The sequence below is a fragment of the Castor canadensis genome, chromosome 3 (genome assembly GCF_047511655.1).
Source record: "Castor canadensis chromosome 3, mCasCan1.hap1v2, whole genome shotgun sequence".
Classification (NCBI taxonomy): Eukaryota; Metazoa; Chordata; class Mammalia; order Rodentia; family Castoridae; genus Castor; species Castor canadensis.
In genome coordinates this window covers 134,287,183-134,302,718 of record NC_133388.1, presented here as the reverse complement: position 1 = coordinate 134,302,718, position 15,536 = coordinate 134,287,183, and the positions used below count along the sequence as shown (strand labels likewise).

At 34.4% G+C, this 15,536-nt stretch overlaps 1 protein-coding gene across 7 annotated transcripts in view; it reads right to left on the bottom strand.

Moving 5' to 3' along the window:
* Positions 1 to 829: 829 nt before the first annotated feature.
* Xkr9 (XK related 9) overlaps positions 830 to 15,536 on the bottom strand; it is a 50,107-nt gene continuing 35,400 nt past the window's right edge. For 5 of the 7 annotated variants that reach the window (XM_074068690.1, XM_074068691.1, XM_020166579.2 and 2 more), the window contains 2 exons: positions 9,382 to 9,602; positions 830 to 1,529 (listed from right to left, as the gene is read on the bottom strand). In XM_074068690.1, the coding sequence (XP_073924791.1) occupies positions 901 to 1,529; positions 9,382 to 9,602 (850 nt within the window). In that variant the 3' untranslated portion in view covers positions 830 to 900. Of the gene's footprint in view, positions 1,530 to 9,381; positions 9,603 to 12,065; positions 12,186 to 15,536 lie in introns of all 7 variants that reach the window. The other 2 variants (XM_074068695.1, XM_074068694.1) reach the window with 1 other exon arrangement.

The following is a 15,536-nucleotide window of genomic DNA, read 5'->3' as shown; positions in this document are numbered from 1 at the left end:
AGCTGGCAAAGATTTTCTCCTATTCTGTAGGCTCTCTCTTCACACTGGTAATTGTCTCCTTTAATGTGCAGAAGCTTTTTAATTTGATGCAGTCCCATTTGTCAATTCTTGCTCTTATTTCCTAAGCTATTAGAATCTTGTTCAGAAAGTCATGGCCTATGACTATACCTTGAAGTGTTTTCCTGTAGTGGCTTTAAAGTTTTAGGCCTTACATTAAGATCTTCAAATTGATTTTTATACACAGTGAGACATAGGGATCTAGTCTATGTGGAGATCCAGTTTTCCCAGCATCATTTGTTTGTGCTTATTTTGGGGTCCTCTGTTCTATCCCACTGGTCTACTATCTGTTTTTGTGTCAGCATCACACTGTTCTTGTTACTATAGCTCTACAGTGTAATTTGAAGTCAGGTATTGCAATAACTCCAACATTTTTCTTTTTGCTCAGGATTGCTTTGGCTATTTGGTGTCTGTTATGCTTCCATATAAATTTTAGGATTTTTTTCTATCTCTGTGAAGGAAGCCATTGGAATTTTGATGGCTATTGTATTAAATCTGTAGATTGTTTTCATTAACATTGTCATTTCTACAGTATTAATCCTGCCAATCCATTAACATGCAAGATCTTTCCATCTTCTAGTATCTTCTTCAATTTCTTTCTTCAGTGTTTTAGTTTTTATTGTTGAAGTCTTTCCTCCTTGATTAGATTTATCCTTAGATATTTTTTGAAGTGATTGTGAATATGAATGCTTTCCTGATTCTGTTCTCAAATTAAAGGTGGCAAAAATAAGACACAACACACACACACACACACACACACACACACGGCAGAGAGAGAGGATACATTTTGTTTACTAACCAATAAAACAAAAAACAAGAAAATATATTTCATAAGTTAATAGCTTATTCCATTAGGAAATACCTCATTCTACAATCTCTTTGAGCTGATTTTCCATCAGTTTCATCATATTTTGTTTCTTCACTTCTATTTGGGTGGCAAATTCCATAATAAACAATAAGAAAAATAATTCCAAGCAGAAGAGTAAGAACTATAGTGACACTGATAGGTATAAAATAGTCTGAGCTAAAAATAGATAATGGATAAGCCCAGAACACAATCAGTATCCCCACTGTGGCCAGTACCCTTACAATATAATAGCAAGACATTGGACATTTGGTATTCTGTCCCTTAATGTTAAAAAATGTAAACACAAGAATAAATCCAACAACAATTCTATATAAGTATTCCATACTTCTGGAATTACAAAACTTAGTTTGATTTTTAAATGCCCATATTAAACCTACAAGCCAAAGAAATAACAATAGAAATAAAGCAATATTAACATTTACAAACAGTAGAAGTACAACACTCAATGTCCAAGATAACAATGTAAACACCTTGTAAATGAGGTATGTGACTCTGGGATAGACTCCCTTAAGGAGATTTTTATCAGGCAAGGATTTTCTTAAAGCTATTTGAAAATCAACAGTTGACCCAGAAATAGCACAGCAAGAAACCATGATGGCCGCATCTACAAAACAAACAATTTTAAAGACATTGTTAGAAGAATAGTAATAGCAATGTTAAATTACTATATACACACATACTTTGTCTATATACATACACTCACAAATATGCATCAGGCACTTTAATAATCTCATCTAATTCGTGGAGGTATATCATAACATTCCTACATTACATATGAAGAAACTGAGGTTTTGAATATATTACTTTGACCCTAGTTACATGGAAAGTTGCAGAATTGAGACTTGAACCTAAATCTGCCTGATTCCAAAGTTGGTGTACCAAGCCACTATATTAGACTGATATTAAATGATTTTTAATAAGTTCATTTGACAAATTTTGTTGAACAACTAATATACTGAAAACTGCCTATTCTGGTTGTTAAGAAACTACCGTTGTAATTCCAGGTTTTCTAGACATTTTGGCTTTGATCTTGAGCATACACCTAATTCACTTAGAGATGGTATCAGAGGTGTGGGGTAGTTACAAGATTTAACATAAAGTATTATGAGCTTAATTTTTCATATGCTACAGATCATGAATCAAATGACAAATACCAAAAACTTACAAAGTTCTACAGGTTTGACATTTTTACTCCACCTTTTCCCAACAAGTAAGAATAAGTTCATTACTATTTTGGAAAGCAACTATCATTATTAGCCCCACGATCAATGCAGGGGACTTTCATAAAAGTGAAAGTAAAGATATTAGAAAATTGAAATTGAATAGTTTAGAGAATAAATGACCAAAGTGCTGGCCATTTTCATTAAGCCTCATTGGAAGTCTATACTTAATGATAGAAAGGCACACTTCCCATAATTTATCTCTTGATGAGGATGATAAAACAGGAAAGATAAATAAATGCCTTTGGTTTTCACATATGACATTATAGATCTCACTAGTTAGGCTTATTTGAATTAAAACATCATTTTCCTCTAAATTGTCATATGATGTATTTTTATACTTGGTTTTCATTTCTACCAAATTAATACCTATACATATTTTATAAAAGGCAAAAAGTTCTATATGCCTTAAAACAGAAGTACTTTATCCTGTCCCTCCTCACCACTCAGTTGTAACCCCCAGAAGTCACTATCAACTCTTACAGCTTTTCCTCTGACATGTATTTTCACATTGCTACATCAAACACATACTAATATCTATTTACTAATATCTATTTATCTAGATACTGTTCATTGATTTCCTGTTTGGAAAGAGGAAAATTTAGCACTTATACTCGTATACACATGGCCTCCTTCCATTTTCCCCTCCCTCCAACTGCCCAAAAGAATAACATTACAATATTTGATAAAATCAATAGTCAGTGTTTACTTCATTATAACTAAATAAGTACATGCAGTTTTGGGTTGGTTTGCGTTGGATTTCAGGTTTTTTAACTCAGTAATTCCTATGAATTATACTAATTCAAGGAATACTGATTGTATTTCCTTTCTTTTAGAATATTTCAATTTTCATGTAGTTAGCAATTGCCTAGTTTCCTTACTTGCTTAGTGTTTCATGATCCTATCACTAGTTCTTAGCAAATTCTTCAAAGTAATTACATCCACCCACATATTTTTTAGAATATTATCCTTCTGCTCTAAGGTGGTTTCTCTCATTTCCTTCTTGTGTTCCCAGAACTTTCCTTTACCTCTCCTCTCTTCTATGTTGAGTCCTCATATCTTCTTTCTTGCTTTATTCTCATATTTGATTAATCATTCTCCAAGACCTCCTGAGAAAAGTTGCACAGAGGCTAAATTTTTTTAACCATGTATGCCTCAAAAAGTCTGAGCCAGGCATGGTGGTATATACCTATAATCCCAGCATTTTGGAACCAGAGGCAGGAGAATCTCTAGTTTTAGACCAGCCTGGATTACATAGTGAGTTCCAGGCCAGCCCAGGTTATATACAGCGAGGCAAAAAAAAAAAAGAGGAGGAGGAGGATGGGGAAGGGAAGGAAAGAAAGGAAGGGGAAGGAGAAGAGGAATGGGAAGGGGAAGGAGGGGAAGGGAGGGAAGGAAAGGAAAGGGAAGGGGAAGGGGAAGGGGAAAGAGAAGGGAGTGGAAGAAGAAGGAGGGGAAGAAGGAGAAAGGAGAAGGGAAAGGGAAGAAGGAGGGGAAAGGGAAAGAGAGGAGGAGAAGAAAGAGAAGAAGGCAAAGAAAAGAAAAGAAAAGGGCAGGAGGCAGAGATTATGAGCATCAGGGCTCAGTGCTGGCCCCAAGCAAAAAAATAATTAAAATAAATAAAGCAAGAAAGGATATAGTTCAAGTGCATCCTTGACTAGTAAGTGTGAGGTCCTGAGTTCAAACCCCAGAAATATCAAAAAAAAAAGCCTTAATTCTAGTCTCATATTTGATGAATAATTTTACTAAAAATAGAACTAAAGTCAAAATGTTTCCACTGAAACTTTGAAGCTATTGCTCTATTATGTTCTGACTTATGGTTAAGTATTTCTATACCATTCATTTCCCCTATCTTTAGTAAGTGATCTTTTTTTCTCTCAAATCTTCTAGAATTTTATCTTTATCTTTACATTTCTGAAACGATATAGTAATATTCTTGGTATAAGTCATTTTATTCACTATTCCAATCTAATAACCCTCATCTTTCAGTGATATGCTCTAATTTTATCCTTTGATGTTTTCCCTTGAAATCACAATAAGCATATTAAATATATCAAAGCTTTAAAATTAATCAACATTGTTACCTAAGAGGTAGATTTATCATGAACATAGTGACACCTAAATTTCAAGGACCCTCACTTGCCCAATCTCTTTCAAATCTGGCAAAGTCTAGCAAAGTTTACCTCCTGGCATATTTTTATAAAATCTGCAAAACCAGACATACTAATTTCAGTTGATTAGATTTGCTGTGTTCTACTCCTACTCACCCTTTCTCACACTTTGCTTTGGTATACTGCAGTGGCTATAGCATTTTTGGGGACTGAGTTGAGGTTACATTTAGGATATGTGTAGGGCCATGTTTAGAAGGTTTGCTTGAGTTAATTAAGACTAGTAAGTGGATTCTCAGGCAGATTTCCTGATCTTAATATCTCACTATGCAATCAACCCTCTATATCCACTGGTTCCACATCTGTGCATCCAACCAACCACGAATTGAAAATATTTGAAAAAAACACTGCAACCCAGGATAGTTGTGCACACCTCAGCACCTCTGAGGCTAATGCAGTAGGTTCTCAAGTTCAAGGTCAGCCTGGGCTACCTAGTGAGATCCTGTCTCCAGAAAGAAAAGGACGGGAGGGTGGGAGGGAGAAAAGGAAGGAAAGAAGGAAGGAAGGAAGGAAAGAAGGAAGGAAGGGAATTGCATTTATACTGAACAAGTATAGACTTTTCTTGTCATTATTTCTATGAAACACAGTATAGCAACTATATACATAGTAGTTACATTATATACTAAATATACTATTAGTATATAAATTATCTAAAGATGAGGATGTGTATAAGTTATAGGTAAATATTAAGCTATTTTATATAGCAGACATGAGCATCTATGGATTTTGGTACCCATGGGGGTCCTTGAACTAATCCTACACAGATATCAGGGGATGACTATATTGCCTTTCATGTAATTATGCCACCAATAGGCCTTTGATTTCTAATAGTAAGGCACAGTGATCTAAGTTCATCCAGTTAATATTGCTAGTTTGACATTATTGCTCATTTCCTGTTTACCTACTTGCCTCTAAAGCATTTATTTCTAATCATATTGCTGCCTTGATCTGTACATTACACTATGTTCAAAATGAAAGCCTGTTTTACCAAGCCATACCTTTGCTTATGAATTTCCCTTAGCCTGAAATAACCTAGCCCAATCATATTAAACAAAATCATCTTTCTTTCTGTCTTAACACTAAACATTGACACCAGTAAATATAAAACTCCCAATATTCCACTAAGTAAAGTATCAACAAGGTATTTACCATCTTTAAGATGTCAACTCAGTGTTTAAAATTAGTTACTTCATCTTAAAGAATTATGAAATGCCTTAAAATCTTACAACATTTATTGAAAAAAGTTGGTAGAGGTTTTCTAATGTTTCATAACAAACAAAAAAGTGTATATGATTACCAATGAGTTATAAAGCTGAAAAAAACTTTTCCATACTAAAAATAATTTGAAAAATAAATTTTAATTAACTATGCTAAAGAATGAATTGTTTTCCTATTCTTATATGTAAATTACAAAGTCATTACCAAATCTAGAGCCAATTAGTGTTTGAAGCCAAAAAAATTTAGTGAAAAGAATATTAAAATACCACTTTTCTTAATTTTGTGAAATGTGTGAAATGTGTGGTATTTACCAGCTTTCTTTTCCTTCTTTCCTTCCTTTCTCTCCCTCTCTCTCTCTCTCTCTCTTTCTTTCTCCCTCCCTTTTTCTCTCTCTCCCTCTCCCTCTCTCTTGAGACAGGGTCTCATTATGTAGCATGGCCTAGCCTTGAACTCTAGATCCTCCTGCCTCAACCTTCCAACTGCTAAGATTACAGCATGTACTACCACACCCAGCGTTGTATAAGCTTTCTTATATCTGTAATTTACAATAATTTATTTTATTTTAAATAAATATTTACTTGCATGTCTTTATAGTATCTTCATGAATTGTGTACCATCAAAACTCATACATTGAAATCTTAACCTACAATGTAACTATATTTGGAGATAAGGCCTTTAAGGAGGTAACTAAGATTAAATGAGGTCTTAATGGTGGAGGCCTAATCTGATGGAACTGATACTTCCTAAGAAGAGGATGAAATACTAGACATTGAGGCCTCCCTCTCCTCTTCCCTCCTGTCTCCCTCTTCCCTCCTTGTCTCCCTCATTCTGCATGCACAGAGGAAAGACCATTCTGTATGCAGTAAAAGGGCACCAGTCTGCAGCCCAAGGAGAGTATGTGTCCTCATGAGAAACCAGCCCTTCTGGCACCTTGATGTGAGACTTCCAGGCTCCATACTGTGAGAAAACAAATTTTTGTTGTTAGATACCTAGTCTGTGGTATTCTGTTATAGCCACTCAAGAAGATTAACACAATCATCTAATTTTGTTTCCACAATATTGTATTATTTTTCTTAAATAGATCTCTCTAAATGTTTTTGTTTTATACTTAAAAAAAAAACTAGATCTACCTTTGCTTTACCTTTTCCTGGACCATATAGGAAATTTTAAAGTCTTTAACTTCATTTAACCTCCACCTGACTTACATGTTCTTTTTGTTCTATAGTTTTATTCTATCTTTTGCTTAAACATGTAGTATTATTTTATTATATACTAAAAGCTTATTTAGCCATATCCAGAAGTTTACCACTTTCTTTGCTTTTTATTCCTTCTTGCACCTCAGAACACTTCTGTTCTGTGTAATGTACATTCTTTGGAATTTCCTTTAATAATGAAATGTTGGGGTAGGGATTTCTGCTTGCTGTGCTTATGAGATGATGGGCTTAGTGAATGTGTGGGTAGGTATCCCTAATCAGTCCTGAAATTGTTCCAGCCATTAATTTTTCAAATGCTGCCTCTGCTCCATTCTTCCTCTTCTTTCCTTTGAGATCTGCTCACCTTATGTTGCATGCCTTTTAATATCTGTTTCACATTCTCCATTTTCTTTGTATAAACTACAATCTGGATAATTTGTTCTGAATCAGCACTGACTCACTTATTGTCTATTTAGTTATGTCTAATCTGCTGAGTTTTTATTATTCAATTCTTGGGTTTTTTAAATTACCCTAAGGCCTACTTATTTCTTTTCAAATATAAACTCATTTTTATAGTTTCCTGCTCCAAATTTTCACATTCATCATTTACTTCTTAAAACATAATAGGATACTTGTTTCATACTTTCCATTTGGTAATATATAAAATCTTAATTTTCTATTTCTGTTGGTTTATAGTCATGATAATTTACTTCTTTTGGTGCTATAAACTATTTGAACAATTCATTCTCCTCAGAAAATTATTTGAGACAGAAGAGAAGGCGAATTCTTCCAGAGAGAATTTACTGTTTCTCTCAACACCTAATAGCACTATTAGTCTAGGAACACTTTAAACTGCATTCACAGCTTGCTTTTGTTTCTTGGAGGGGGGAGAATGTTATTTCTTTTTTTTTTTTTTAGATTAGCCAACAAGATGTGAATTTTGGTTTTTAATGTTATTTTTGTAACTTTTCAAACACATTTTGCCCTCTCTAGTCAGCCTCCAAGTAATATTCCTTACATTATCTTAGAAGTAGAAAGTGAGGTAAGCAACTTTACCTTACTCTGAGGAAAGTTTTTGGAGTCCCAGTTTCATAGATTAGGCTTACTACTAGAGAGACACTCCTCCTTGTGAGGAACTGATTTTTTGTTTTCTGTCTTCTCTGAAAAGTCCTCAAAACTGATGAGATTCAGCAAAAACCCTCCGATTATAAAGGCCTTCACAGTCCTACTTAACCATGGAGCATGGTTTTGTCCTGTTACATCAGATATTTTATATTTTATGGAATTTTTTAAAATACTTATACAATATTATTAGATACTTTCAGTGAAGTGTTGACTGGAGTGTTTAGTCCTTCAGTGGAAGAGTTGATTCAAACAACCTAACTTTTCCAACTGCGTTCCATCTTCTAAACATCTACTGGCACTTCTAATCTGCTATTCTACTGAGCAATCTCTTGTCCTATGTATTTATATTGGTTTTACTCTTTTATTATGATTTCAGAAGGAGCAGAGATAAAAGAATATGTTCAGTCTTCGCAACCTGATTTTTTTACATTTTGAGTAATTTTTATGCTAGCCAAACAACACATACTTACTGAATAAATGCTGGAAATCCAGAAAAGCACAAAGATAAAAAAAAATCATTCCAAATCCCACTTCATATTCTTAAAAGTATGAAGATGGAAAACTTCATAAACTGCTCTTTGCCTAAATCTTATTTTATAATTGCTTTTGTATGCCATTAAAACTTCTTTGTGAGAACTCTTTCTACATAATGCTCCATTGTACCATAATTTATTGACCAGTTTCTCTGTCTTTAGATAATTGGATTATTTTTCACTTTTTGCTGTTTTAACTAACCTCAAATTGTTACTTTAATAAGGATAAGGACAGAACCAGAACATAAATATGCAAAAAATTATTCATTGCAGCATTTAAAGGTAAAGTAATAAAAACAAACTAAACTAACATAGAGGGCTTGTTAAATAAATTATAGTACATCTGTAATTCACAATACTATGCAGATAATAAAAATGAATGAGGAAGTTCTTTCTGTACTGATATGTATAGATCTTCAAGATATATTATTGAACACAGAATGTAAAGATGCTTTTTATCTTATGTTACCATTTGTGTTAAGAAAAAAGATATATGCTTTTCAAAAAGTTCTCTAAAAGGATTATCAAATGACTGATAGCAGTAGTTTCCTTTCTGGGCAGACAAAAGGAACAGGATGAAGAGAAATGGAGATAATACATTTTTATATACGTTCTGATATTGAGTCATGTTACTGTACTTCCTTTTCAAAAAAAAATTCTTTTTTTGTAAAGGATTAAAAAGTCTAGTCAGCCTACATGCCTGTAATCCTAGCTACTCAGGAGTCAGAGATCAGAAGGACCACAGTTCGAAGCCAGTCCTGGTCAAATAGTTTGTGAGATTCTATCCTGAAAAAAAAAAAATCACACACACACAAAAAAAAAGGCTGGTGGAAAGGCTCAAGCAGTAAGAATGCCTGCCTAGCAAGTGTGAGGCCCTGAATTCAAGCCCCAATGCTGCCAAAAAAAAAAAAAAAAGAGCTCTAAAACATGCCTGAGAGTTAAACAGTTGGCATAAGATCCCAGTGGTAATCTGTGTAACACAAGGTGTTAAAGACTTACACTGAAAGAAATTTGCTTCACCATGCTTCAGGAAGATGTAGAGCTGAAGAACAAGTTGAGGGCAGCCTTCCAGATAGGTCTCAAATAGCCTGAGCATGCTCAGATCAGTCACTCTGTCTATAATTTCTTTATGTGTATCAATTTGCTCTTCCATGAAGTTATTAGTGTTGCTGCTATATTTAAAAGCCACATGGTAACCCTTTTTCAAGGCAAACCAATACCTGTAAAATAAACATGAACATGTATCTTCAGTCATATATTTTTATAAATTTAAGTTTATTTTAAATGACACATAAAAACATAAAAATTATGCACATGTATGTGGGACCATGGATCTTTCGATATATCTATATATTGTGTAAGGTTTACATCATCTTAGACATGTCTCTCATTTCGAATGTTTCCTTTCCTCTAGCTTTTTAAAGTAGTATGCTATTGTTATCTATGGTCATTCTCCTATGTAATAGCATACCAGACCATCTTACTCTTCTCTTATTGTAATTTATACACATTGATCAACCTCCCCCCATTCTCTGCAGTCTTATGTATTTTATAACACATATGTTAACATATATAACTTTGAAAAAAGCAACATGTGTTTAAGTACAGAATTTTTCCACAAACGTTGTCTAGTACAGATTTCTGTGAACATTTCACGTGGATTTTATTGAGATTCAGGCTTAAAAATTTGTATGTTTGATGATAAAAGAGAGAGCACACAAGGGAGGGGTGAGGATAGGTAAGACACCTAAAAAATTAGCTAGCATTTGTTGCCCTTAACGCAGAGAAACTAAAGCAGATACCTTAAAAGCAACTGAGGCCAATAGGAAAAGGGGAACAGGTACTAAAGAAAAGGTTAGATCAAAAAGAATTAACCTAGAAGGTAACACCCACGCACAGAAAATCAATGTGAGTCAATGCCCTGTATAGCTACCCTTATCTCAACTAGCAAAAACCCTTGTCCCTTCCTGTTAGTGCTTATACTCTCTCTACAACAAAATTAGAAATAAGGACAAAATAGTTTCTGCTGGGTATTGGGGGGGGAGAGGGAGGGGAAGGAGTGAGTGGTAAGGGAGGGGGTGGGGGCAGGGGGGAGAAATGAACCAAGCCTTGTATGCACATATGAATAATAAAAGAAAAAGAAAAAAAAATTGTATGTTTGATATATCATTTACATGGTAGGTCTGCTAAATGTATATAATAGTACTACATCTTTTTGATAATTATGTGAGGTAATTAGGTGTCATTACCATTTCACAAATGGAAAAACTCAGGTTGAGAAAGACAGAGTGATTTGCTGAAAGTTTTTCAGAGAGTAAAAGGCAACCCTTGGGTCCAAACCCAGATCTTATGATTCCTAGTCTTAACCACTGCTTTCCAAAACACGAAATGCAATTTTACTTCATGCAATTTATCTTAACTACAACGCAGATATATTCTCCTATGAGTATGTGAAGGTTGAAGGTAAGATTGCATCTTCTTTCAATTTAATTTAGCAAACAATTACTCAATATTTACAAGGTGCTAGGCTGTTTGACCATTACCATACTAGGAAACATACAAAATGTCAAAGACTCTCAAGACAATACAGCTCAGGCATTACCTCCGCAAGAATTTTTAAAAGAACATAAGCTATCATCAGACAGGTAAAATTAGTAACAAAAAGTTGTAGCAGTTATTTAAAAGAAATCTGAGGCTAACAGTAAGGCAATCAAGACTCTACCCCAAAACTTATCAAAACGCCTTATCTACACTCAGTTTTCTCATATATAAAACATAGGCATGATGAATATTCTACTTCAACCTGCTCCTTCTGCCAGATTTTCCCACTTCAGTGAATGGTATTAACATTCACCATGTTGCTCAGACAAAATTGTAGAAATTTCTCATACCCTTTAAAAATTCCTTAGTAAATTTTCTTGGTTCTTGGTTCTAACATCAAATATATCTACATTCTACATGTCTCTTACCACTTCCAATGCTATCCTATTTAAGGAGCCAATGTCTGGCCTGGATTATTTCAAAAGGCTCATAATTAATCTTTTTGATTCTACTCTTTCTCTCCATATAACCTATTCTCTGCACACATTTTATTTTTTTTATCCAGTTTGCATACTGACTTTATTTTTTTGTTGTTGTTCATTTATTCACATGTGCATACATTTTTGAGTCATTTCTCCACCCTGCCCCCCACCTCACTCTTCCCCCCTCCCCCCCTCAGTTACAGGCAGGTCCCGTTCTGCCCTTATCACTGAATTTGTTGAAGAAAAGACATATGCATAATAAGAAAGACAAAGCATTTTTGCTAGTTGAGTTAAGGATAGCTATACAGAAAGATTCCTACTCTTGCTTTCGTGTACCCATGTATTACGACCCATGTTGATTCATCTCTAACTGATCTTTACGTTGGTTCCTGATCCCCTGCTCATGATAACCTGTCATTTTAAGGTTTCTGTATTAGTTCCTCTGGAGTGGGGACATCAAACGCTTTCATGTTTTGGGTTTTCTACCTATTCCTATAGTTCCCATATGTGCTCTCCCCTTTTCTTGTGATCCAAGTCCAACCACATTGCTACATTCACCCTAGATCTAAAGTCCACATGTGAGGGAGAACATACGATTTTTAGTCTTCTGAGCTTGACTGACCTCGCTCAGAATCATGTTCTCCAGTTCCATCCATTTACCTGCAAATGATAAGATTTCATTTTTCTTCATGGCTGAGTAAAATTCCATTGTGTACAAGTACCACATTTTCTTGATCCATTCATCAGTAGTGGGGCATCTTGGTTGTTTCCATAACTTGGCTATTGTGAATAGTGCACACATTTTAAATATGATTCATACGTCATTCCTTTGGTCAAAATGTTCCAATTATTTCCATCACACTTAGAATAAAACCCAAAGTCCTTATCATGTCTTTCACACAACCTGCTTCTCACACACACTACAACCTACTACATTTCCATCTCATTGGTCCGAATGTGGTTTCTTGCTGTTTTTCCCAACTTAAAGGTCTTTGTCTTCGCTATAACTCTTTTAAACTCCAGAAATTTTAAAAGTTAGCCCATTAACTTCATTCAGGTCTCTACTCAATTGTCACTTCTTCACAGAAGCCTCCTAGAACACATCATCTAAAGCAGTACTCTCCATCATATTCTACTCCTTTACTCTTATTTTTCTTGATAATATTTATAACACATTATTTATTTTGGTTAATTATCTTCATTTTCTGACAAGAATGTAATATACAAGAAAGGAGGGACTTTGTTTTGTTCACTGCCATAAATTATGCAAGTAGAATAGTACCTGGCACATAGTAGATGCTCAAAAAATTACTGAATTAATAAAGAAAAGCTCATAACATTTATCCCATACAAAGATAGTAAATACGAAAGGACTTCACAAAGTTGAGAGTAAAACATAAAAACCAGATATTCCTATTGTAAATAAAATGTGTATATATATGGATACACCAAGATTCTATATCTGGCAAAGTGTATGCTTTTCCCATTACAGTTTTAGAATAGAATGACTTATTATATTTAACTTGGGCTACATCTCAGGTATAGAAGATTGTCTACAACAATGATGGCATGGTCACTATCCTTAATGCACGTGCAACCTAATGGAAGGGTCAAGCTTATGTACTACTGGTTGCAATACAAGGCAAATGAAATAAATACACATTATAAACATAAATACTATGCTGTGAAAATGATTTAATACTGACTAGGAACTATCAACAATATTTATAAGGGAAAATATGTTTGTCTCCTTTGAATATCTAGCACAACAAAGAGTATGTAGTTCCTGTTATTGAAGTGGTCCATAAATCAACAGGATAGATACTACTTTTAAAAACTTGAAAATTTCACAAGTATTAACAGGTACATACACAAAACATACATAGTACAGGCAGCAGAGGCTGTGGCACAATAGTTAAACGTACAGACTCAGCCAAGCATGATGGCACTCGCCTGTACTCTTAGATAGAAGATGAAGAAGATAGAGATAGAAGAGGATTACATGAGCCCAGAAACTCAAGACCAACCTGGATAATACAGTGAGACCCCATATCAAAAAAAGAGTACAGATACTAATAATGCCAGAATTTCTGGGTTCAAATCCTGGCTCCACCACTTCATCTCTCTGTGCTTTACTTTCCTCATCTTGATAGCAGAACATCATTGTGTTAGCTATTAAATGAGTTAATATATCTAAAATGCTTACTTAAAATATAACTGATTACTTCCAGTACATAACAAAGAGTGGTATGGCTAAATCATTAGTTCTGTTTTCATCTTTCTGAGGAACCTCCATTCTGATTTCCACAGTGGCTGCAGTAATTCACATTCCCACCAAGAGTGCATAAGGGCTTCTTTTCCCCACATCCTCAGAAGCATTTGTTAGATTACATTTTCTTTTTTATTAATTTATTGCACAAAATAATGGGCTTAATTATAACATTTCTACACATGTATATGATGTACCTTGATTTTATTCATCCTCCCTCCCCTTTCCTTCACCCATTCTTTCCTTCCTCCTGGTCCCTCTCCCTAAATAGTCCTCCCTTTAGATTTATGTCTTTGTGTTGTTCCTGCTGTTCTTTTTATACTTATGTTCTAGATTCTGTATATGAGAGAAAACATTCAGTATTTGTCTTTCTAAGTCTGGACTACTTCATTTAACATGATGTTCTCTAGTTCCATCCACTTTCCTGCAAATGACATAATTTCATTCTTCTTTATTTCATTCTTGATAAAGATGCCAAAAGATAGCCTTTTTAACAAATGGTGCTGTGAATACTTGCTATCCACATGTAGAAGGTCCCTGTCTCTCACCTTGTACAAAAATAAGTTAAAAATGGATCAAAGACCTTAATACAAGATCTGGAACTTTTCTCATAGCAGAGAAAACTATGGAAATCACTTCCACATATAGACAAAGGCAATTATTTCCTGAACAGGATACGAATACCTTAAGAATAAGGGCAAGAATTGACAAGTGGCATTGCAACAAATTTAAAAGCTTCTGCACATCAAAAGAAATAATTTTGGAGTGATGAGATAGCCTACAGAATGAGAGAAAATCTTTGCAAACTATTCATCCAACAAAGGATTAATATCCAGAGTATATAGAGTTCAGAAAAATAAATACCAAAATAGATAGCCCAATTAAGAAAGGAGCAAATTAATTTAACAGTTTTCAAAAGAAGTCATGCAAGTGGCCAGTAAACACATGAAGAAATCTTCAATATCCTTACCCATCAGGGAAATGAAACATTGAGATTTCACCTCATCCCAGTAAGAATAGCTGTCATCAAGTAAACAAATGAGACAATCCCTAGTGTTCTTTGTTTCCAATTTGGGCCTGGCAAAATGGCTCCCACAAAGGGTGGTGAGAAAAAGGGCCATTCTGCCATCAACAAGGTGGTGACCCATGAATATACCATGCATATCCATGGAATGGAATTTAGGAAGCATGCTCCTTGGGCATTCAAAGAGATTGGGAAATTTCAATGAAACAGATAGGTACTCCACATGTGTGCATCAATACGAGGCTCAACAAAGCTGGCTGGGCCAAGGTAATAAGGAATGTCCTATATAGTCATAGAGATAGCTATTGCTGTATGGGCTTTTCTGGCTATTCTATTCTATTCTATTCTATTCTATTCTATTCTATTCACCAGTGTGTCTGTTTTTGTGCCAGTACAATATAGTCTTTGTTACTATGGCTTTGTAGTATAATTCAAAGTCAAGATACTGCAATGCTGCAAGCACTGCTCTTTTTGCTCAGGATTATTTGGCTAAGGGTCTTTGGTGATTTCATATGAATTTTGGGATTTTTTTTTCTATTTCTCTGAAGAATTACATTGGGATTTTGATGAAGATTACATTGAATAGGTTGCTTTAAGCAATATAGTCATTTTCACAATATTAATTCTGCCAATCCATGAACATGGGAGATTTTTCCATCTTCCAGTGTCTTTCTCATTTCTTTCCTTAAGGTTTTATTAATTTCATTGTACATCTCTTTCACCTCCTTAAGTTTATTCTTAGGTATTTCTTTTTTTTTTTTTGAGGCTATTGTAAATAGGAATACTGACTTCATAGAATAAGTTTGGTAACATTCCTTCCTTTTCTAATTTATGCAAT